General features: G+C 40.5%; 1 protein-coding gene across 1 annotated transcript in view; it reads right to left on the reverse strand.

The window, feature by feature from the left end:
• dlgap2a (discs, large (Drosophila) homolog-associated protein 2a) overlaps nt 1-25,244 on the reverse strand; it is a 175,965-nt gene that overhangs the window by 56,492 nt on the left and 94,229 nt on the right. The window contains exon 3 of the mRNA XM_061696775.1: nt 5,300-6,420. Within this exon, the coding sequence (XP_061552759.1) occupies nt 5,300-6,420 (1,121 nt within the window). The remainder of the gene's footprint in view (nt 1-5,299; nt 6,421-25,244) is intronic.

A 25,244-nucleotide genomic window follows, 5' to 3' on the forward strand; every position in this document is an offset into this window, starting at 1 on the left:
CTCTCCCTTCTGTCTCCCTTCTGACTAAATCTAACTAAGAAGTGGTTCACGACAGCTATCTTAGAATAACACCTATGGGAAGAGATCTACTGTCAGTGTTAAGGTTATAAGTATATTCTTTCTCTCTCATAAGCATAACCTTTGGCAAGCCAAGTTTGCAATTAATTTCTCTTTCAAATCCCTCTGAAACATCCTTCTGGCAAAAATGTCAAAGTCTATTCCCCTTTTGAATACAATTTTGTACAGTATATGGAGAGAAAAAGTGACTTGCTATTCAGACAGCGTTATGCAACATTGACTAAACTTTTGGGACACACCTCTCGATCATGTGAACAATCATGTAGTGGTTGGGTTAAAGCTATCTTCAAGACTTAAGACTTGGGACAAAAGTCATAGTTTGGGGGAAGGACATTTTCCCTGTGCACAAAGCTTGGTGGGATGAGTTTGTTCTGGAAGAACAGAAACCTGACCTCACCCCTTCAAACATCCATCCATCCATTTTCTGAGCCGCTTCTCCTCACTAGGGTCACGGGAGTGCTGGCGCCTATCCCAGCTATCATCGGGCAGGAGGCGGGGTACACCCTGAACTGGTTGCCAGCCAGTCGCAGGGCACACAGAAACAAACAACCATTCGCATTCACACCTACGGGCAATTTAGAGTTTTCAATTAACGTGCATGTTTTTGGGATGTGGGAGGAAACCGGAGTGCCTCGGAGAAAACCCACGCAGGCACGGGGAGAACATGCAAACTCCACACAGGCGGGGCCGGGGATTGAACCCCGCTCCTCAGAACTGTGAGGCTGACGCTCTAACCAGTCGGCCACCGTGCCGACCCCCTTCAAACACATTTGGGCAATTGAACTTCAAAAGAGTTCACATCGGCATGCCAACATCTTGTACAAAGTCAAAGAAGAGTACAACTGCAAATGGGAGCCAAGTCCTTGTCTTCGTTGTGTGGGGTCACTATACATAGCATACTTCTAAGGTGCATGTTTGAATTTACACAATAGAGAAGAGCCAAAGGGGCAATGATGCATCTTGAAGCTTGAAATTCCACCAGATGGGTCAACTTGCAGCAGCAGATTGATTTAGGCTACCCAGTGCTTTCATTAGGCACATGTGAATAAATGGCAAGTGTGTGTGTGTGTGTGTGTGTGTGTGTGTGTGTTGGTAAAGGCTAACTGGAGCTAATTTGTGAAATGACTTAGCCACAGACAGAGAGTGATAGCGAACGTCTGGCCTGATTCTGCAACATTGGTCATTTCAGAGAAAGATCAGCCACTATGAATCTATCATTGTCTGACCCAATGACCATTTAATCCATCTAACATATAAACCCTCTGACACACGAATGTCCATGTACCTGCTTCATGCTCGCTCACACAAGTCATTCATATATTTCTGTCATTTGTCCAATACTTGAAATTTTTATTTTTTTTTAATTTCCTCTGACGTCAAGCAAGGACACAAACAAGGTGAGTAAAACATCATCAAACCATCTGGTATGTTTTGAATATTGCACCTTCACACACACTCTCTCAACCGGACAGACAATAAGGGCGCACGGTCCCTGGACACATATTCGGTTGTCCCAGTGCCAAAACGTTGGGGCTGATTTCAGAAAAAAAAAAAATCTCAATGTGACCCAATGCTGTTACATTAGAGGCCACACTGTTTCAATGTACAGTTCATTACAAAACGGTTGCTCACAACTGTGTTGTTTCAGCAATTCTGTAAACACCCAATGAATGGACCTCCAACAAGGATGAACTGTTGGTCAAAACAACAACAACAACAACAACAACAAAGTGTCTGTTTGTTTGTTAAATAGCTGGATACTTGTTGGACCATTGAGGATGACAAACGGACAAACAGTGGCATTACAATTGCGAGTTGTGTGGGGTTCCATTGGTGGTGGTGATGTAGTGGTGTATATGAATGCTTGTATTCTTTATCCTGATTCTCACCAAAATGAGGTAAGGCTTTTCTTTGGTCTGTGCCCCATACCTCTACAAAGTTTTATAGAAATTGATAGAAAAGGTTGGTATAATACACTTAACTGTATCTGTCCTACTATAACCACTAGTACTACTGCTTCACTTGTCAAGGAGACTGCTGTGAAAAAGATAATTAAAACAACAGTTGTGACTTAATAGTTTGTATAGTACTGTACCTTTCTATGCTTATGTAACACCATCATTTGTTAATACATTCTTGAAAAAAATCAGAATGTGTTTTTCTGGATCTTTTTTCTCATATTGTCTCTCATAGGTGAGGTATACTTATGATGAAAATTACAGGCCTCTCTCATCTTTTTAAGCAGGAGAGCTTGCACAATTGGTGACTGACTAAACACTTTTTGCCTCACTGTAGGTGAGAATAGATTTTTGTACTTTTACAACTATTATTTAGGTGTTTCCCACGACGAGAAGTTCATACTGTCCCGAATAGAGTCTACATGGTGCATACAGTACTCAACTGTGACTTAACGATACTGGAGTTTTGCTACATGGGTCACAAGGTGTGGTATTTTCAAACTCCAGCTATTTTCACTGTTATACCAAATTAGTGTTTGATTGGAATAGTGCTTATTTCATAACATCATTTTAGACTCACCTTCATATCATTTTCTTCATGAATATCCTTGCACTTTTATACATGTAAGGATGTAAATAAAAATAATTATTTTAAACTATTTTTGTTGTTGCTTTTCCCAGGAATCCTTTGTGTTGTGTTGATATGCAGACAACAATATTTCCAACTTGGTGGAGAGCTGCGGCTTTACTGAGCGCCTTTCTAGTTTGCCATTGTTTATCAGGTGTCACTTCCAGATATGTTACTAATTGGCTAATATGGTTTTAAGATTACAATTTATAGCACGCATTTGACAGGCTGCCAATGAGTTTTTAAGTGGACTAATGCCATGTGAGCTGGCAGAGACCTGAGATTAAGAAAAAAAACAAACAATTTTTAAAAACACCCTTTTACTTCTGGACATGTAGCGCATTATTCTTCGAAGGACTGGTGAGGCACTCGATGTTTGTGGATCTGTGGCTCTTGAGTAACAGCAGCAGTAATGAGGACCAAAGTGATTCTGTTCCCTGTGAACTCTCAATGCATTGTTTAGGAGGCTCACATACTTTACTTGATTGTCTCGCCAACTGCCTCTCATTTCTTCCATGCACTTTCATGCATCTTCGGGAACACATTGATTCTCCTGCAAGGGGGAAGATGTGTCACCTGCATGGATTGGATTGATAACGCCGGACTAAATATAGCCCTGCGGCAGGAAGCAGAAGAAGATGCTATTTTTAGATACTGTATGTTTATGGTGCTGCAAGTCAGACGCTACCTAAACAAATAGCGGGAAAGGGTAAAAGTCACTGCAGACAACTGCACTCGACTTGATGGAAATACTGTATACCTACATCCAAAATAGTCCTCAAAACATTTTATGTCGGTACACGCTTAAAGTGAGTGTTGTTTTCCGCTCCACTTGCCAATCTGAGAGCTACAGTGCATTGGCTTTCTATTTACAGCACACAAATCCATACAACACACTCTTTAGGTCTCTCCCAATATGCTGACGTGCTCATTTTATTTGGGCAGCAGGCGGAACTGTCAGATATGATATTGCTGTAAATTAAATAGCATTAACTACTAGTAATCTGATATTGACTAAAACAATCATCACATGATTCTATGCCCGTAAACTATGAACAGGCAGAGAGCACAAAAACGGGATACAATATTATGTAATTCACCTGTTGCATATCATATTTACAATCAAGAGGAAATTATTCTGGCTCACACTTCTTCAGTTTTATAGTGTGATTCTTCTATCAGCTTTGTATGTTCCTCATGTTGAAATTGCTTAAAAACACTAGCTTTTGATTGTGTAACTTAAAAAATTTGGAGGCAATCTGATTTCTCCTTATCTAATTCTACATACTGTATCGCTGGTGTCAGGCGGAATCCTCGTATCTCCCATATCATCACTTTTCAGGAAACAAAAAAACCCCTGCACATTTGTTGAGCCATTAACATTGCATCGCCAAAGAGAGCAATCCATTTTCAACACTATATTGGTCAATAATTTGAAAAAAACACCTACCCAAGTGGCGACTGACCAATAGTAATGAGTTTGTGAAAAAATATGTAACTGACCAAAATTGAACAGGTTTTGGCCTGAGGCCAGCAATATGATAATCACATTATTTAAGCACTTTTTAACAGTAAAATTGTGACATGTAATAAAACAACATGGATGCACTGCATTCCATAGGATCATATTGTAGTATCCAAGCATGAAACCAACACTACACTAATTTAGATGCACTGTAACTACAAAGTCATTAAAACAAACTAACATTCCCATTTTAGCCTTACTTTCGACAAGCAACGTATATTGTATAGTATTTATCAATATTTATTCAGTTCAGTTTTAAGAACGCTATCTTTTTAAAAAAAATAAAATTTCCTCAGTGGTAACAAATACACGTGAAACATGTTAAAATCTATGCCAGATAGGAAACCTTGAAAATAACTGTAGTAGCAGGGAGGGGGAAAAAAACTACTTTTACAAGGTTAACAATAGCTGATACTAGAAGCAGTATCATAGCCATACTGATTCTAAAGTTGTAATTTTGTGAGAAAAAAATCAAAATATGACAAAAAAGGTTTGCACAAGTCCACAATTATTCTTGGCATTTTATGACTTTTATGATTCCCCCCCCCCCCCCATTTGCTTTGCACCATAGCAATGTTGAAGAACATTTGTTCATGTGGATGCCGACCATTTTTGGATGCTAACAATCTATAAAGTTTATTTCTGTCTATGAAGTCATGAAGATGTTAACAATATCTGAGAAAATGTGATCACCAATAAAGATGGGTATTTATATTGCTTATTGCTTGTAAAATCCGATCACAAATAAAATCCTGCTCTTCCAACAATTAATGGATGGACATTGTTGAAGACATTTAACAAATACTAAGACTAACTTTGTACTGTGACTGGCGGCCAGTCCATGGTGTGTCAACTGGGATAGGTTCCAGCTCACACGTGACCTTAATGGGGGCATATGGTATTTTAAAAAATTTATGTATTGATGGACAAGACTGACTTTCTCTCTGAAGTGGTGCAACATTTGAAGGAAAATGGGAGACATTTAATAAATTCCTGTTAGAAAACTATTTCGAACCCAGACAACTTTTTAAGACTTAAATGGATAAAATTATCAGCAATGTGTTGTGGCTCAAGCATTTGAGTATCGGTATCCAGACCATTCAAACTCACCTGAAGATAGTGACATGGCCTGAGGTTGGACTTGAGGTCTGTTGGTGTCATTGGTTTCTCCAGATTGAGTGAAGACTTTCTGTAGGCCTCCTTGGCTTGGCTGACTGTTAACGTGGACCAGGAGCTCCTCTTCATGAACTTGCCTTCTGGTGCCATACCTATGCTCTCACAGGCTGAGCACTTGACATCATTGTTGCTTTTGGAAGTCTTTAGCGACAGGTCTCCTGCTAAGTGGCCGTGCACTGAGTCAGGGTAGCAGTGACTGATTTGGTCCACGTGGTGTCGTGACATGACGCTCGGCGGTCGGTATGTGCTGTCACTGTCCAGGTTGTCGTCCGAACTCCACCAACCTCCCGAACGCTGCCTCCCGCTCCCGTCACCTTTGCGATCTTTGCTCTTGCTGCGCTTGTTGTGTTTGTGGTGGCCTTGGTGGTGGTGATGATGGTGCGAATCACTTTTGGTACCGTTCATCTTGGAAGAACCTTCCAGAGAGTGTGATTTTGTGAATAGCTTCTGCACCGAGTGAACTAAGTGGCGTATCCTCCCGGGGCTTTCATTGCGCTGCTCTGTAGTTGTTGTTGTGGTGGATGTGCGTTGGTATTGCAATGTGTGAAAGCCATCCCGGTGAAGCGGCATCTGCTTCTCAAATTGGTCGAGCAGATTTGCTGGGATTCGGTTCATTTTGCTGCTGCCGCCGTGCGAGGAAGAGCAACTGTCATCCCTGCCGCCAGAGCTGTTGCCTCCGCTGTCCCGTGAAGTGCTTCCGTAATGCATGCGTGGAAAAGTGCTACATGCGACAGAGTGGTCCGTAGCAGCCACGGACACTGGTATCGCCATGCACTCCGAGTGGATGGAACTCCTCGGGGAGAAGCGATGGCAACCTTCAAGCGGACCGCTCTCAGTGGGGCTGAGGAGGTAGGAGGGGGGCCGTGAATCTCCATGGTGGAGATGATGCTCGAAGGAATGTCCAACATCCACAAAGCCACATGTATGGGCTGAGGTGGGAGAGGTGAGCTGGAGGTGGGAGGGACGGCCACCAGAGAGACCCTTCATGTTTTTGCGTGGAGGGGAGTAGCTTTCCTCATTGACGTACGGCGAAGTTGACCATGGATACTGCTGGTCTGAAAGTGAGTGTGAGAAAAAGAATATTAGAGCTCAGAACTAAAACTGTGCAGTAAAGTGTTCAAAAAACAGAAATAAGGGACTTGTAAAGGACATTGAATCTATGAGGGAAAAATTGAATAAAACACACCACTTTTTCAAATGACATGGCACACAAAGAGGCATGCACCACACAGTACTTGTTCCAACTGATGTTCCACAAAAAACATTTTTCATTTTCCAAAACACCAATTGGAGATTTTCCTCCCTGCTCAGATGTGTACGGCCACACTGCTAAAAAGACAAAGGATGAAAAAGACAGGAATAAAAATAAAAAAGAGAACGGCAGGCGACAGGTTGGATGGAGCCTGCGTTGCCATTTATACAATGCAAAGTGAAATAATAGCCCATCAGTGTGTGCTTCTGCTGTGATCCATCAAAGCCCAGAGGAGAGTGTGAGAGATGTAGAGACATCCTTGGGAGGGGGGTCACTGAATGTGGCCCACCTACTTTTGCTTCCATTGGCTATGTAGTCTTAAAGGGGACATACGATAGAAAATTGACTTAAGATTTTACTTGAAATGCTCATATACAAATAGTCAGGACTCTGGAGTATTACCCACCCATGAAGTGTGAAACAACCAGGTAATTTTATGTTAGCAGCCTTCTGGAAATGTATCTGTGAGTGACCCATTGTGAAATTTGCTGGTTGAGTTTTTGCTTCAATGTGACTTTCATTTTAATTTCAAATTTATCAGACAGTTTATGGTGAAAGTAGAATATTTAGGAACCCATGATTAAGGTTTGTATTTATTCATTTGCAATACTATATTTGTGATGAACATGCCTTGAATACATCAGTTCCCTCAACTGTAAGGATTTTTCCTATTACTAAATATTTAATTGAAGTTTTGACATTCAGGGTTTCATTCTTCAAACTTCCTGTCAAACATGCATCATGAAAATGAGTCTAAAAATCTGCTTCTGATTTCTACATTCAATATTGTCCTCATAATGTTTTGACTAAGGGTGGATGCTCATTTTTATCTTTCAAAGTGGATCAAATTTATCCCTCTCAAACTTATTTTTAATGAGGGCTAAGATCTCAACCCCTGAGGTGCAGCCGTGCTCTGCTGTTGCTGTCGTTTTCCATCTGTTGAGATGAAAACAAATTATCGTTGTTTACCAGGCTTACACGAGGAAATCCACTTGGCAGTCTGATGTAAAATTAATCTGGACTACTCTAAACATGCATGGGGGGACGGGGGAGGGGGGGGGGGGGGTCAGATAAGACATTTTCCCTCAGGAGAAGCTGCTTTTATACAGGCGGCATGAAAATGCTTATCAGTGATGTTCTACAGCGGCAAGGCAGGTGAACCTGCTAAACTTAAATTCACTTGCTAGTAATTGTAGCAGAAGGATAATGGTGAATCATTGATGGAGACGATACTACATTCCCTTGCAACTTCCATCACTGTGTTAGTCCCTCTGACTGTTGACTCTTCCAGGTACACCAGAGAGCTGCACTAAATATATCATCCGCAGACAGAGTTTTGGCATTTCCAAGGATTATACCACAGATGACAGACTAATCTGTCCCTACTCTCTTTCTTTCTTCATTATCTTGTTCCCACTACAGAATTTTGCAGTTTGAAAGTTTAACTAAAGGAAGGAAAAAGAGTGGGTGCATTATTCAGAAAGTCATGCAAACTATTTTGAAGATACTACAATTCCCTTTATATTAGACGTAAAGCTGTTCTCTCTGTGACAATGGCTTTGCATACAGAGTGACAAGTACGTGATATCTGTTGACAGGGAGGGGGGCCTGTTGTTTCTAGAGGAATACCAGTACCACTTACTCTGCTGGAAATGGGCCAATTGCATCAATTGACTGCATGGACGGAGAGTGGGGGGCATTTAAACTGAAGTAAAACCAGAAGCTTAACTTTGATTACAAGGATTGTTTTTTATTGATATTTATTTTACCACTATAGCGGCATGGTGACTGACTGTTTAGCACATCTGTTTCACAGTTCTGCCTCGCTTGTTTGGAGTTTGCATGTTCTCCCCGTACCTGCGTGTGTTTTGCCCGTAGGTGTGAATGTGAGTGCGAATGGTTGTTTGTTTCTATGTACCCTGCGATTGGCTGGTGACCAGTTCAGGGTGTACCCCGCCTCTCGCCTGCAGTTAGCTGGGATAGGCTCCAGCACGCCCGCAACCCGTGTGAGGATAATGAATGAATGAATGAATTACACCACTACGGAAAATGAATGAATGAATGAATTACACCAATACGATGATAATGCTAAACCTTTTATCAATAAGACTCACTATTCACAGAGAAATGGATATGAAATGAAATATGTTGTTCCTTGGCCCATGAACCACACTAACTCAACGTTTCAAGGAATTCAGTCGAAAAGTACTCATGTAATCCTGAAAATCATAACAACAGTGAAAATCTAAACCTTGTTGCGGTGGTAAAAAAGACATTTCCAAAAACAGTCACCTGTCACACGTAATGAAACAGGGAAATTTGATTTGATTGTCACATTGTCAAAGCCATCTTGATTTGATAGTAATGAACAAATCCTTTAATGACCTGAGTAGTGGAGCAAGAAGGAGAAAAATCAAAGGATGGGGCTCATTTTTTAAGCTTTTGTTTGATGCTGCTGAACAGCCCGCATGCACAGACCAAGGAAAGGTCGTTTTCCCCCCTTAACACATAGCATTTAAATAGCAATTTTATGGGAACAGACTATCACTGACAGCTCCCACTCCTCCACCAACTCAGAATCGAACTGGAGTTGAGGACAGAGTTTAAAGACAATAAAGTGGACTGGTGCGAAATGAAACACACTTGTCAGTGGTTAGGTTCTAGTCTGGTGGTAACTATTTCACAGGCCAATTGGATGAGAGCATTTAAATAAGGAAAAAAACAATAATTGAGACAGTAAGAAATCTTGTTTTACATTGGATAGAGTTTTTAATTTGATGTCAAGTTGCTTTCAATCTTTATGACAAAGACCTGAGAGAAAGATTTTGAAAAAGAGCCAGCACTATCAGAAGGAATTGGATATATATCACATAAACTATGGCCTAGTTTTATCAGGGAAACAGTATGTAGTAAGCATTTTCACATCCAAAATGTTCGTAGTAACATCAATTACGGACAAAGATGCACAGGTCGAGGTTAAAAAACTGGTGTTTTATTTTAAAAAATGTCAGTGTTGTCATGTTCTGATAAAACTGCTGCTATAGGACTGTCCACACTGGAATTTTTTTTTTGTGCAAGTTTGCACTTGCTTATTTCTTCTTCTTTCATATAATCTAAAGATGTAGATCTATGCCTGTAGGTGCCTCTTGAATGGCCCATTCATTGTATAAAGCATACCTGGTTGAAATTATACTACATGGTTCAAGTGATAGGTCACTATCTGCTTACTTCTCACCTGTTGGTGTGAAGGTTGAGTGTGAATGGTTGTCTGTCTGTCTATGCCATGCTATTGACTGGCGTCCAATTCAGAGTAGTCATCTTATCCTGTTCAGGTTAACAGGTTAGCTGGAGTCTATCTCAGCTGACTTTGGTCTGGGGGATGGGGGGTGGCCCTGGACTGTTCACCAGTCACTCATATGAAGACAAACAACCATGCACAACACTCCCAGTGATGCTTGCTGGCGATTGAGAGTCTTCAAGTAACCCAACAGATCCAATAGACTCACCACCACTAATGCCAACACAAGTGACATTTGACATTGGTAAGAGGAAGAAGGCAGTGAAGACAGGGAACTAAACACAAACAGACTGACGAGACAATGAGGCACACCTGGACAAGACACAAAGGGCTGGAGAGAGCCGATTAGTTGACACAAGGGGAGCAAGGCTGACGAGAACACGTGGAGACAATGGAGAGATGCGCAACATATTGAAACTATCCATCCTTCCATTTTCTGAGCCGCTTCTCCTCACGAGGGTCGCGGGCGTGCTAGAACCTATCCAGGCCATCATCGGGCAGGAGGCGGGGTGCACCCTGAACTGGTTGCCAGCCAATCGCAGGGCACATCTAAACAAACAACCATTCGCACTCACATTCACACCAACAGGCAATTTAGAGTTGTCAATTAAGCTACCATGCATGTGTTTGAGATGTGCGAGGAAACCGGAGTGCTTGGAGAAAACCCACACAGGCACGGGGAGAACATGCAAACTCCACACAAGCGGGACTGGGGATTGAACCTTTTTACAAGCTTTTTAACTTTTTTACTTTTTAACCCTAACCCCATTCATCACTGTGCCATTCGTAGATGTCAATGGACAGTCAAAAAAATTGGAAATCGGAATTAGGCACTGACCTTTAGTACTCCTCCACTCTCAGTTTTGAAGCTCGGCTTGGCAAGATTACATACTAGCTGTATTCTCGACGAGTCAAGAATATAGTCTTGTTTTGAAGTTGAACATCTCTATAGGCCTTTAGGACATCACTCACTTTAGGTTAAACATCAAAACTGTGCCTTCACCATATACCCTACGTCAAATCATTCTGGCAGCATCTCTTCCAGATGCTCCCAGTATATTTAGACTTTTATTTTCTGAACAAAGCAAATCAATAGAGAGGCTTTCTTATCAACCTCCTCAAAGGTTAAATGTTCTCTCCCCAGAATTCTGGCCTTTGTCTAGGAAACCGTAGGATGGAGAGTTGTATCTTCAAACCTGAGGGCGAATCAGCAATGGCCTGAGTCATTAGGTTTGAGAGGAAGCCAAGGAAAAGAGCTGCAATCTGTCAGCTCGGCAAGCCTTCTAATGGTCACCAAAGCGCATTTTTATCAAAATAAGGCAGCGGCTTATGTCTTTGGCACATATCCTGCTTACTTGTCCATGGAAGTGACACCACAGCGTGATTCATGTATACATTTCATCTGTGACGACTGTGGGCTAAAAATGAAGGCGTGGCGCTGCAGTTGCAACTTCAGTACAATAACTGAGAGCAAGTCACTGATGTGTATCTTCATAGAAACTCTGTCTCTGAGATAAAATAATAATACTGTTTACTTGCTCTAATCTTTTGGAGTACGTACGCACATCCTGAGGTATAACTCAAACGTCTGGTTTCGTTTCGAAACATGTGGTCTTGTTAAACAGCAACTATTACTTTTAACCTTGAATAATAAAATACAACATGTCGACATATCTACAAGTGTGGGGTTTAGAAAGCAATATCTGCATCAGAGCGAGATTGTAAGATAAGAACTTAAAAAAAAACAAGATTTGCAAGATGGATTTGGACCACCGACTCCAACTAAAAATACATTGTAAAATTTTTACCTTAATGTTTCTGACTGTCTTTGTCGGTTTTGTCTTGCTTCACTTTGTATATCACATTCTTTCTGGATGAGATAGTTTGTAGCTTCAAATAATAAGAAAATACACTTTCTCAGTTTTATTATGATTTTTTTTCATTTATGTAATTCAATTATATTGTTTGTGTATGTGAGCTTCAGAGAGGGCCGGTATATGTCACCACACTGGCTGGTATATGTCACTTGTACAAATGTATTTGTCTTGGTGTTTACTTGTTTTAGCACAAGCTATTTTTTTAATTTGCAGACATTTTTTTTCTAAAAACCTTGTAATGTAAAAGTTTTAATCTTTTTGGTTTTACATTGTTTTTTTAGGATTGTGAAATATCCCTGGAACATTTGACTTCTTACATCGTTTGGGAAATTTACTTCAAATTCCAAACATATTGATGATAAAAGAGACTTCTGGAATGAATTTGTGTTCGAATTTTAAGAGTCCACTGCGTAGTTTCGTTTTGATAAAGGGATTGTTATTATTATTATTTTTTTTTAGTTAACAAAAATATGACTACGAAGAGTGCATTCTCACGAATATGAAACAATAACATCAAAGTTGGGCTATTTTCATTTTAATATTTTAACACAAATATGACTTTGTACTACCTCATAAATATGGAACAGAAACATAACATATTTCAATAAAAAAAATATCATTCATTATTCACACTGCCGACGGAAGTGCATCCTCTGCAAGTTCCAGTGTAGCTTCAGGCGGTTACCCGTTGGATTCATCGCGCACTATGCGGTAATGCTCATTCACCTGGGAGTACTGTGCGGATGCAAGACATGAAGGAGGACACCCCACCTCCACTTTAAACTATCTCGCTTCCAGCTGCACATAGTTTTGCATGCAAGAACAAAGGATTGGATAAAAGAATGGAGTGGCCATCAGAAATGAGGGGAAATTTTGTGGTATGAGATTCTGAACAACACTAGTTTGTGTGCATTTACAGTATGTGGATCGTCTCCATGGAGGATGTTGAATGACACTGATCTAAACGTAAAGCAAATTTACCGAGCCATCCAAAAAACTGTCAACACTATTACGTCACCAACAGTACAATGATGGCGCTATAAGCAGGCTGTCCCGGCAAATGTTAAATGGCAGTTTCACTTCTATAACACCAAAGTTTTACCAACAGGGTCGTGAGCAACAACATTTAGTTGCAAAGAGATGTTTGTGACCTGATAAGCAGAAGCTGCTGAATGCTTGAATACTTATCACGAGCCCGTTAATGATGAAGCATGTTATCTGTGCTGCGCTCACCGCTCCTCATCACTTTCAGTCTCCGTGGCAATCAAAATGGGAACAAAGCGGGAGGTGTCAGAAAGGATTTTGATTTGTCAGGGTTGTTTTTGTCCTCCAGGAAAGAGACTACTTGAGGCCTTTGTGCTATTCAACATTTTGGTTAGTCTTTTATTTTATATATGAACAAATAATTTAAAAAAGTAAAACTTCCTTTACATTTTATTGCAGTGGGTACGGAAAGTATTCTGTCCCCCTTAAATTTTTCACTTTTGTTATGTTGCAGCCATTTGCTAAAATCATTTATCTTTTTTTTCCCCTTATTAATGTACACACAGCACCCCATATGGACAGAAAAAAACTGAATTGCTGACATTTTTTGCAGATTTATTAAAAAAAAAAAGGAAATATCTCACAGCCATAAGTATTCAGAGTCCAGCTGTGTTTGATTATACTGATTGGACTTGATTAGGGAGGCCACACACGTGTCTATATATAAGACCTTACAGCTGACAGTGCACGCCAGAGCAAATGAGAAACATGAGGTCAAAGGAACTGCCTGAAGAGCTCAGAGACAGAATTGTGGCAAGGCACAGATCTGGCCAAGGTTACAAAAAAAATTCTGCTGCACTTAAGGTTCCTAAAATGGAAGACGTTTGGGACGACCAGAACCCTTCCGAGAGCTGGCCGTCCGGCCAAACTGAGCAATCGGAGGAGAAGAGCCTTGGTGAGAGACGTAAAGAAGAACCCAAAGATCACTATGGCTGAGCTCCAGAGATGCAGTCGGTAGATGGAGAAAGTTCTAGAAAGTTAACCATCACCGCAGCCCTGTTGGGGCTTTATGGCAGAATAGCCCGACGGAAGCCTCTGCTCAGTGGAAGACACATGAAAGCCCCCATGGAGTTTGCTAAATAAACAGCTTAAGGACTCCAAGATAGTGAGAAATAAGATTATCTGTCTGGTCTGATGAGAGGGTGCTGTGTGTACATTAATGAGGAAAAAAATAAACTTAAATGACTTTAGCAAATGGCTGCAATATAACAAAGAGTGAAAAATATAAGGGGGTCTGAATACTTTCTGTACCCACTGTACATCTTCAGTTAAAAAGATGGTGTGAAGTGCCGAATAACAACACAAAAAGAATGGAGATAAAAACAACCACCCCCACCAGTACTAATTCTTGTTACTACTTTTCCAAACTATGCATAGTTTTAGTTCGATATTATATATTTTTTAAATTTGTAGTTTCCGCACTGCTCAAATGGACTTATGGACAGAATATTCTAGGCCCAGCCAAGGCGTAGAGGGGGTCCGGTTTGGTGGCCTCAGTATTGCATCTCTGCTTTTTGCTGATGATGTGGTTCTGTTGGCTTCATCAAACCGTGAGCTCCGACTCTCACTGGAGCAGTTCGCAGCCGAGTGTGAAGCGGCTGGGATGAGAATCAGCACCTCCAAATCTGAGACCATGGTCCTCAGTCGGAAAAGGGTGGCATGCCCTCTCCAGGTCGGGGATGAGATCCTGCCCCAAGTGGAGGAGTTCAAGTATCTTGGGGTCTTGTTCACGAGTGAGGGAAGAATGGAACGGGAGATCGACAGACGGATCGGTGCAGCGTCTGCAGTGATGCGGACTTTGTATCGGTCCGTTGTGGTAAAGAAGGAGCTAAGCCGAAAGGCGAAGCTCTCAATTTACCGGTCGATCTTCGTTCCTACCCTCACCTATGGTCATGAGCTGTGGGTCGTGACCGAAAGAACAAGATCCCGGATACAAGCGGCCGAAATGAGTTTCCTCCGCAGGGTGTCCGGGCTCTCCTATAGAGATAGGGTGAGAAGCTCGGTCATCCGGGAGGATCTCAGAGTAGAGCCACTGCTCCTCCGCATTGAGAGGAGCCAGATGAGGTGGCTGGGGCATCTGATTCGGATGCCTCCCGGACGCCTCCCCGGTGAGGTGTTCCGGGCACGTCCCACCGGGAGGAGACCCCGGGGACGACCCAGGACACGCTGGAGAGACTACGTCCTTCGGCTGGCCTGGGAACGCCTCGGGATCCCTCCGGAAGAGCTGGATGAAGTGGCTGGGGAGAGGGAAGTCTGGGCGTCCCTGCTAAAGCTACTGCCCCCGCGACCCGACCCGGATAAGCGGTAGAAAATGGATGGATGGATGGATAGTTTTCGCACTGCTCAAACCTTCCACATTGTCTGCATACATACTGATATGTACATCTTGCAGAAAAGCACATGTAGAGCGCCAAATCGCATCAAATCACTTGAAAATGAGAGTGCAGATACTGCTGGTTCAGGATCTGATTTAAACAACAGCTGAGTGGGGTATATCCTGCCTCTCACCCGAAGGCTGGATTTTAACTGTATGTTTACATATCTAATTCTGAATTAGAGCCTATATCCATCTATTTACTGTCTGCAATATTGTCTTATAATATGTCCAATAACCGAATACCAAGTCATAACATGGTCATTCTCCCAAATGTGAACAATTGTGTATTGTGTAAATAAGTGTCTTTTGATAATTGTGTTGTTCTGTGATTGGCTGTTGACCAGTTCAGGGTGTACCCCGCCTGTTTATGTCTACTTCTTTTGTTTACCTCAGTGCTGCAAATTGTGAGATGCCTAACTGATTGTCATTGTTCAAGTGACAGTGAAAACAAAGCTCTATTCTATTCTATTTAAATGCGTATCCGATATCACTGGAGACTTGAAACAAACCGCATGCTTAGATACCCAAACTGCCCATAAAGTACTCCACAAGCATCAACACTGGGCAGCGACAACAAAGAAGTAAACAATAAGTCAGTCACTCGTATGATTTGTTTGGCAGTTTTTGCGGCGGATGCACTACGTGACGCAACTCTCTAATTTTTTAACTCATGGTTGGGTCTGGCAGTGGCTCTGTATTGGTGCGCTGGCTGGGAATCAAACCAGCGTCGTCTGCGCAAAAAACAGCAGCATGTACGCTTACATTGCAAATGGAAGTAAATGATAATAAATAAATCATGCAAATATTGAAAGTTGCATACCACTGACAGACTGAGTCATCTACTTTATGCTGCCATAAAGTAAATCTTAATTTGTGTCACTTGGGAGTAAAAAAAAATTCGAATTGACGCATGTAGTGTAATTCTAGCCTGGATCAGCTGGGATAGACACCAACCCAGGCCATGACCTTGAACAGGATAATGTGTATCAAAATGTATGTTCACACAGAAGCAATGTTGTAAAACTGTCTTAGGTGCACAACAATCTCCAATTGAATCCCCTCGAAGCTCAAAATTGCATTTGCAACAGCCATACAAAGTTCAACAAGGCCCTTGTACATTTCCCATGCCAAGTGAGGTACTCCAGTATATAACACATGGCAGCATGTGAATGCTGGAATCTGAAATCCAGTGCAGCTGTCGTCTAGTCACAAATTGTGCCGAATGAGAAACAGGAAAACCCCAGATGAGTGTGAGAGATGACTGGATCACATCTTATGAAACACCTACTATTGCATATTTCAGGCAAAATTGTTTGTAACCTCAGAACAATTTCTGGTAACCGTGGCAACACGCCAGGTAGTTGCCTATGCAGTCATTAAGGATTAGAAAAATAAAAAAATAAAAAATAAAAAATTTAAAGAAAAATACAGTTATTTGAATCAATATAAAACAAGCACATGCCCAATACAGTTGATTGGTCACATAGACAAAATAATTACAGGTCTTCAAACACTGTTTGAATTCACACACTCTCTATCCAGAGGAAAATAAATGAGGTCTTTTCCCCTCTCGTGTCAATTTCTTTCTTTGGCAGCCTCTTTTGACACTACGGATGGATAGAGAATTCAGAGGGCAACCTTCAGATCCTTGTCTTCCACACACAATTTTTCCAATGTCGACAAATTATTAATTACAAATCAATCAGAGCATTAAAGCATTTGTAGCAATGTTATTTAGCAAATTATCCGTAAATCAGGAATAGTCAGTGCACACTGGACATCGGAGGCTAGAAATGAGTGCTAATACACTTGCCTTGCAAATTGTTTTATGACATCAATGATCTACAACATACGCTGGACCTATATGGTTCAGAAAAACACCCATTTGTGTGCATGGAGACACCTACAAAGACCCCTCTTTAACGCATTCTGATTGGGAGTGAGGACATTGCCTCATGTCGGTCCAAGGAGTGGAGGTGAAGCCTGACACGTCTGACGGTAAAATGCAACTAGACTGTGCAATTTCTGAAGAAATTGCATTTGAATGCTGAAATGCTGAATGAAATAATACGGAATGGTATTGAATGCTATGGAATGAAGTGAAATGAGCTGAACAGTTAGATGTTAGAATGGTTTGAATCAGTTCAGAAATGTTGAATGAGCAGGGAATAATGTAGAATAGATCATAATGTAGGAAGAATTTGGGTATTTTATTGTGGTAATATGAGAAATGTGGGTGGAAATGGGCAAATTCTGTAATTAGGGAAATTGGGGAATGACAAAATTATTTTGTAGTTGCAATGGTTTGAATTGGTAAAAGAATGTTGAAGCAGAATTAATGTAGAATTTGTGTTAATATGGGAAAAATGTGGGTATTTTAATGTGGAAAAGTGTAGAATTTGGGTAATGTGGGAATTCGAGGAATGTGGAAAATATTTTGTTGTTGGAAAGATTTGAATCGGTAAGAAAATGTTGAAGCAGGAAGAAATAATGTAGAATTTGTCTTAATGTTTGAAAAATGTGGGCATTTTAACGTGGTAAAATGTTAAATGTGGGTGAAAAAGTGTAATTTGGGTAATGTGAGTCTGGGGAATGTGAAAAATAAAAAAATAAAAAGTCTGGGGAATGTGAAAAATATGTTGTAATTGGAATGGTCTGAGTCAGTAAAGAGGAAAGCAGGAGGGAAATATGTAGAATTTGTCTTAATGTGGGAAAATGTGGGTATTTTAATGTTCAAAAGAGTAGAATTTGGGTAATGTGGGAATTCGGGGAATGTGGAAAATATTTTGTTAGAATGGTTTGAATCGGTCAAGAAATGTGGAAGAAGAGGTAAAAACGTAGAGTGACTTAATGCGGGAAAATGTCGGTATTTTATAGTTAGGAAAATGTGAAATGTGAGTGAAAATTGTGCAATTTGTGTAATGTGGGAATTTGGGGAATGTGGACAATATTTGGTAGTTGGAAAGGTTTGAATCGGCCAAGAAATGTTGAAGCAGGAGTGAATAAGGTAGAATATGGCGGAATATGGGAAAATGTCGGTATTTTAGTGTGGAAAAATGTGAAATGTGGGTGAAAAATGTTGAATGTGGGTATTGTGGGAAATGTGGGAATGTGTTTTGAAGAAGATCTGAATGTGCTGAATGTTTTGAATGTGGAATGGGAATCGTGGAAACATTTTGTTTAACGTCTCATTGGGAAATGTTTAGGTGTAAAATGTGGAATTGTGGGAAATGTGGGTAATATTTCAATCAGAAATGTATCAGGATGCCTCACATGAATTTTTGGAATATATTGAATGGCGTAAATCGGATGAAAAATGTGGAACTAGTTAACGGACAAAAACGGTGGAATAATCATAATAATAATAAAGGATTTCGGTGTAGAATAACAATATGCGCTTTCAGCATTCACACAATTAGTTTAAGTGCCTGTTCCAGTGTTTTACTGGCCTAATTTCACAGCAGGGAAATGAATGAAGCGCTATTGACAATGCCCTCGGTGCGCTCTAAACACAGCATACAATAAATATTTAGCAGCTAGTGGCAAGCAGCACGTATACCCACTTAAGTGATGTGCTTTCAGTTGCAAATATTATAATGACTGCATTCAATTTGTGTCAACTTTATTTATGTAGCATCATATCACATCAGCACTTCTCATATAGAGCAAGTGGGCTAAGACTCACGTTACACAGCAGATGGAATGCTTTGTGAGATTACAAACCTTTCAAGAGTACCTTGCAATGTTAGTCCACTTCAGAACCACAAGCCTTAAAGATACAAAGACACAAAACAAATCCTGGTAAATACTCTACCAGATGTGTTGGCGTCATAAAACTTTGGCCGATTTACTTCTTGACAGCTACAACATAAGATCAATACTTTTGTCATTTCTAACCAGATTTGTATTTTTTTTTTATTGATTAGGCCACAGAAAAAAAAGTGTTAGTTTTAACTTATAATACAATACAAAAAAAATAAAATAATAATAATAATACACACACAGAAAGTACAAAGTGACTTTTGAGTTTTGTTTACCTTTAGGACATATGCCTGAATGATTAATCTGTTTTCAAAATTGTCAACTGAAGAAGCAGTACCTATAAAATCAAACCAGGGCATTATCATGAAGTAATTAAAATCTGATAGAAACTGAAAACTATTGATTGGAATTTTATTCCCAAGCCATTATGTTCTTGCTTTGGCATACTGTAGAGAGGCTTGACCCACAATAGAGGACAGACATAAGCTACAATTGAACAATACTAAACATGTCCAACAGACAAGCATGAAAATCCTGTTTCACTCCATCCCTGTAGGTGAAGTCCCATCTGGCCCCAATGCAAGTGGACAGAAACAGCAACAGATTAAAATAAATTATGTCTGCACCTTTTTTGAAGATCTGATCAAAGGGTGAAGAGCATACATACTGTATGTATCAAATTTATCTTTGACCTCCACAAGATACCATTCAAAATCAAAACTGTTGTACAATAAATAATAAGCCCTCACAGTTTGAAACATTTTAAAATTGTGACCAATCAAAATGGAACAGGTAGTAATAAAATCCCTGACCCACCACTAACCAAGCAATCTTAATGGATAATGGATAATAAATACAATTATTGCTTCAAAAAAAAAATGTGTTTTTGTTTACCCAGTAAATGGCTAACAAGTGACCGAAAAAACTATTGAGGTCCAAGTAGGACCACAAAAGGTCAAACAGTCAAAAATTATTCTGATGTTGATATGGTATGATATTGTAGTATTAGTGTACTACTACTGTGTGTGGGGCTATGTTATAAAATATCATAAAGACTGTGCTGCACTGTCAGCCGGTAGTGAGCGTGCCCTTGTAAAGAGAGAAACACGTAAGCCGAGAATCACGACAAATTTAAGCATTCTATCACCCTTCCAATCAAAGGCAGCAAAGGCCCGATTATCAGACATCTCTGAAAGATTCACCTGTGGCTACTTTAATGGTGATTTTCCCTCCCCGAATTGCTTGGAAACAGACAATCGTAAAAAAGACATCTTTAGAACAATCACAAATCCTGATGTGTGTGGTCAAAACCAAGAAGAATAGCGGACTCTGTGATTGCGACGTGAAATAGAACACAAGCCAATTAGAAAACACCTTGTCTTACATCCTCAACTGTTTACTCACCACAATAAAAATGATAAGGAAGAGTGTTTCGACAAGTTACCAAAGAAGCTAACAGTTAGCCTAGCTTCACCTATTTCTTCTTTGTATTATGCGGCAGTCTCAATGCCCTGTTACAGCTTAGTCTTGGCACAAAGACATAAATCTTAATGTCTTCATCTTTAGTGAGGACACTCGCGATTGTCGGCGGAGACATCTTTACGAGTTGTGTGCTGTGTTGTCACCTCCATTACGCCCCACACAGTACGAGCAGAACGCAGACACTTTTGATAGATTTTTTTGTTCTTTTGTCATATGTGGGGTCACTCATATAAAAAAAAAAAATGATGACGATATTCAGTACGTGTGTACCCTTATTAAGATGACTACTAAGGGAAATGTGGTGGAGATAATCACGGTGATGCTGACTTGACAGTCAACATCTGTCCCAAAGCACCCTTCAGGGAGCAGGCGCACTTTCATGCGCTTCCCCAGGCAGTTACTAAAAGCACATGATTCAAGTAGTAATTCAATGGAGGGAGCGGGCTGATTTAGTTTCCCTCTCAGATCCACAACGCAAGCAGCTGTAATGGGATTGCTGTGAAATGTGAAAAGCAGGGATGCTGGACTTTCATAATCACTGGATTGGATTTTAGCAGCGGTCACCTGCTACCTTGCACTATAGTGTATAACAGAAAGAACGAGGAAAGAAACACTGACAGCAACATTTCAGACTGATTGGTAACAGACCAAAGGACTGTTTCTTCTTGTTGACAAATGGCGTTGCTTAACTGCAATCAATTGATTTTTGTAACCACGATCACACACAACCGATATTTTAGCCCAATCCTCGTGTGCAAACTGCTCCAGCTGTCTCAGGTTTGAAGGGTACATTCTCCAGACTGCATGTCCTGGCAAAGCAGTACCAAATAATCAAACCTCCTTCAGGTTTCACAGTGAGTTTTTTTTTTTTTTTTTTGCTTCATATTTGTGTCTGAAATAAAAAGGGCTGATGTGACTTGGCAACAAGCTCTAGTTTTATTTTGTTATTTATTTAGTTTTCATTCTCCCAGAAGCTTTGTGGCTTGTCAATAGTCATTCTGACAAATTCCAGTGTCATCAGTTTCAACTTATTACAGTGATCACTGTGGGTTTTCGTTTCTTTGACGGAAGACGGAAGCTCTAGTGTTTATTTGTCTGAGGGAAGCTCTAAGCTGTCAGTTGGAGGCATGGTGGAGAGAGAGTGGGTGATGCATAGGTCACCAAACCAGTGGATGCATTTTAACAAGAGGTGCTAAAGTACAGATGGCAATTGAGTAAGACTCTCCTTACTCTCCTCTCTCATATGAAGCACACCTAATAGCTCTAAATTTAGAATAAACTGAATTTCGTATCCAAAGAGGTCAGTATCAGCATTTTCATTCCTCCCACCATGGCGCACAATAGGACATTTTATAAGGAAAGGAAAAAAGGATTTTATAGAAAATGTGTAAGGTACACTTGTATAATCTAATCCAATCAAGTACCCTATCAAAAATTTGCATTCACTCTGCATGTGTGTTTTGTTTTATCTTTGGCTATTTGTATGATGCCAGTACAGTGGAATATTGGTTAGCACATCTGCCTCACAGTTACGTCGTTTGGGGTTCAAATGCCTTTGCGAGATTTCTCCTGGTACCCCGTCTTCCTCCCACATTGCAAAAACATACTGTACATTTTAGGCTAATTGAAGAATCTAAATTGTCCAAAAGAATAAATGTGAATGGTTGTTTGTTTATATGTGCTCTTGAGATTGACTGGCAATGAGTCCCGGGTGTACCCTGCCTTTTGCTCAGTCAGTGGGAAAATTTTCCCTGCAGCTCTGCTGTGACCGTAATGAGGTCAATGGGTGGATATTTGTGTGATTTTTTCAAACAACCTCATCAAAGGGTATTAAAAGAAGAATGCGAGAAGATAAGAATATACACCAGCAGTAATGTGAAGTAAGCACAGTCTCATTCAAAGCAGTAAGATTGCAGTGTCACCATCATGAAGATTATATTTCACTTTTCTAAATTATTGTTACATTTCACAGTTTTGTAATGATTAATAATTCCAATTGCAAGAAAACGTTCAGGTGGTGATCACTCAGCATTGAACATTTTATCTAGCAACATGCTGAAGATGAATGAATCATGAATCATTAGATTGGTGCTACAGTAGATTGGATCAGCAGGAGGAAGCGCTCATTAATATGATTGGCTGCTAAATAACTTTAAAAAATCCAATTGAGTTTCCCTCTTGAATATTAATGAAAGCATTCCTCCTGGGAATCAAATCTACCCTTTACACACTAGCTGGCTACTGTACATTGAAAAATAGAACACGACATATATGTATGAGATTCCAAAAAAAGTGAGTTACACTCTCTGCAATGATGTTGCAATTTTTTTTTTTGGGGGGGAATTTAACATCGTGTATTTAATCTGAATCTCTGCCACAACTGTTTCTATAGGAAATAACAAGAACACAAGTAAATTGCATTCTCAAAGGCCTTCCCATCAAGTGTACCTCAGTGGGTTGATCATCTTTGAGCTGTAGGTTGCTCAGTTAGAAAGACTTAATAAGAGTATCGCAGGCAGGATGACAGTGTTTGTCATTACCTGGGGCCGCAATCAGTGCATGGGACGGAATGTGTGACAGTCGCCAGCTGTGTTCCACTTCAACAACAAAACAATAAAGTTAGTATTCCTAACCACAGTATCTGTAATAAGGCAAATGCTGCCATTATTCACTAAAGCATTCCAATAAATATTTACAGGCATGTTCAGATCTTTTAGACTCAGGCAACAACAACAATATGTTGTAATAGGTTCTTAAAATAGCAGCTTTAAAACAAGTGCGACGCTGCACTGCACATGGAAATAAATGTCTGTCCATGGCAATTCCGGATTACGTAGGAGTGAGCAGTATAGGTGGATCAGCCTGGACACTTCCCAAAATAACAAAAAAAAAAAAAAAAAAAAGACCCAAACAAACAAATACACAAAATATACAATATTCCTTACTGCAGTATAATGTATACGATATGAGATTAACCTGGCCGGCATGGTGAACGACTGGTTAGCACATCAGCCTCACAGTTCTGGGGACCGTGGTTCAAATCCCGGCCCGCCTGTGTGGAGTTTGCATGTTCTCCCTGTGCCTGGATGGGTTTTCTCCGGGCACTCCGGTTTCCTCCCACATCCCAAAAACATGCATGGTAGGTTAATTGGAAACTCTAAATTGCCCATAGGTGTGAATGTGAGCACGAATGAGTGTTTGTTTCTATGTGCCCTGCCTATTGACTGGCGACCAGTTCAGGGTGTACCCCGCCTCTCGCCGGAAGATAGCTGGGATAGGCTCCAGCAGCCCGCGACCTGCATGAGGAGAAGCGGTTAAGAAAATGGATGGAAGGATGAATGGAGATTTACCTGGTAAATATCAACAGAGAAAAGGAATCCTTGCTGTATGTTTTAGTTAATTAAACTAACTTAAATACACAATAAAGATTGTATTGTATTATAAGTTAAAACTACACTTAGAGGAAATCATTATTTGATTCCTCGCTGATTTTGTAAATTCACCAACTGAAAAAGACTATAATTTTAATGGAAGATTTGTTAACGGTGAGAGAAAGAATACTGTATCTAAAAGAAAATCCAGAAAATCACATTTGAAAAAGTATTTGCATTTCAGTGAGTGAAATAAGTATTTGATTCCCTATCAACAATAAAGAATTCTGGCTCCTACAGACTAGTCTTCTCACTTTAAGAAAGTACTACCTAATCTAAACTGGTTAGCTGTATGAAAGACACCTATCTCAACTTGTTACCTGTATAAAGACACCTGTCCACAGAATCAATCAATCAGACACCAACCTCTCCATATGGGCAAGACCAAAGAACTTTCTAAATACATCAGGGAAAAGATTGTAGACCTGCACAAGGCTGGGATGGGCTACAAGACCATTGGCAAAAGGCTGGGTGAGAAGGAGACAACTGTTGATGCAATAATTGGGAAACTGAATAAACATAAAATGATTGTCAATCTCCATCTGTCTGGGCCTTCTCTCAAGATTTCACCTTGTGGGGTTATCAATTATGATCATGAGAACGTGAGGCATCAGCCCAGAACTACATGAAAGAAGCTTGTTAAGGATCTCAACGCCGCGAGCAGTCACCAAGAAAAACATTGGCAACACACTACGCCATAATGGATTAGAATCCTGCAGGTCCTAATCCTAATCCTAAATCCTTAAATACCACTGCTCAAGAAGGCACATGTACAGGCCAGTCCAAAGTATGCTAATGAACACCTGAATGATTCCGAGAATGATTGAGAGAAGGTGACGTGGTCAGATGAGACAAAAATTGAGCTGTTGGAATCAATTTGTCTCCCCGTGTTTGGAAGAAGAGGAATTCAGTTTATGATCCCAAGAACACCATCCTCACCAACAAGCGTGGAGGTGGAAGCATTATGCTTTGGGGGTATTTCTCTGCAAAGGGGACAGGTCAACTTCACCGCATCGCGGGAAATATGGATGGAACCTTGTACCGTGAAATCTTGGGTCACAACCACCTCAGCCAGACAACTTGTGTGTGTGTGCTCTCACCATTTCACTGTGTGGTCATTACAAGTGCACAACATGAGGGCAGACTGAAATCAAATCAAGTGCCTGTGATATCCTTCCCACCCTCATTTTCATATCCAACAAGATGAAACCCACTGTAACGACCGAATAATCGTCATGTCTCCTGATTAGCCTCAAATGTTTGTCTCCGAGGCCTGAACTTGTCATGTATGTCTTGGATATAGGTACGTTCGTAAAATGAATAAGCCTGCAATAAACAAACATCACAATGTGATTG

This window comes from Phycodurus eques, chromosome 14, assembly GCF_024500275.1.
Source record: "Phycodurus eques isolate BA_2022a chromosome 14, UOR_Pequ_1.1, whole genome shotgun sequence".
NCBI lineage: Eukaryota > Metazoa > Chordata > Actinopteri > Syngnathiformes > Syngnathidae > Phycodurus > Phycodurus eques.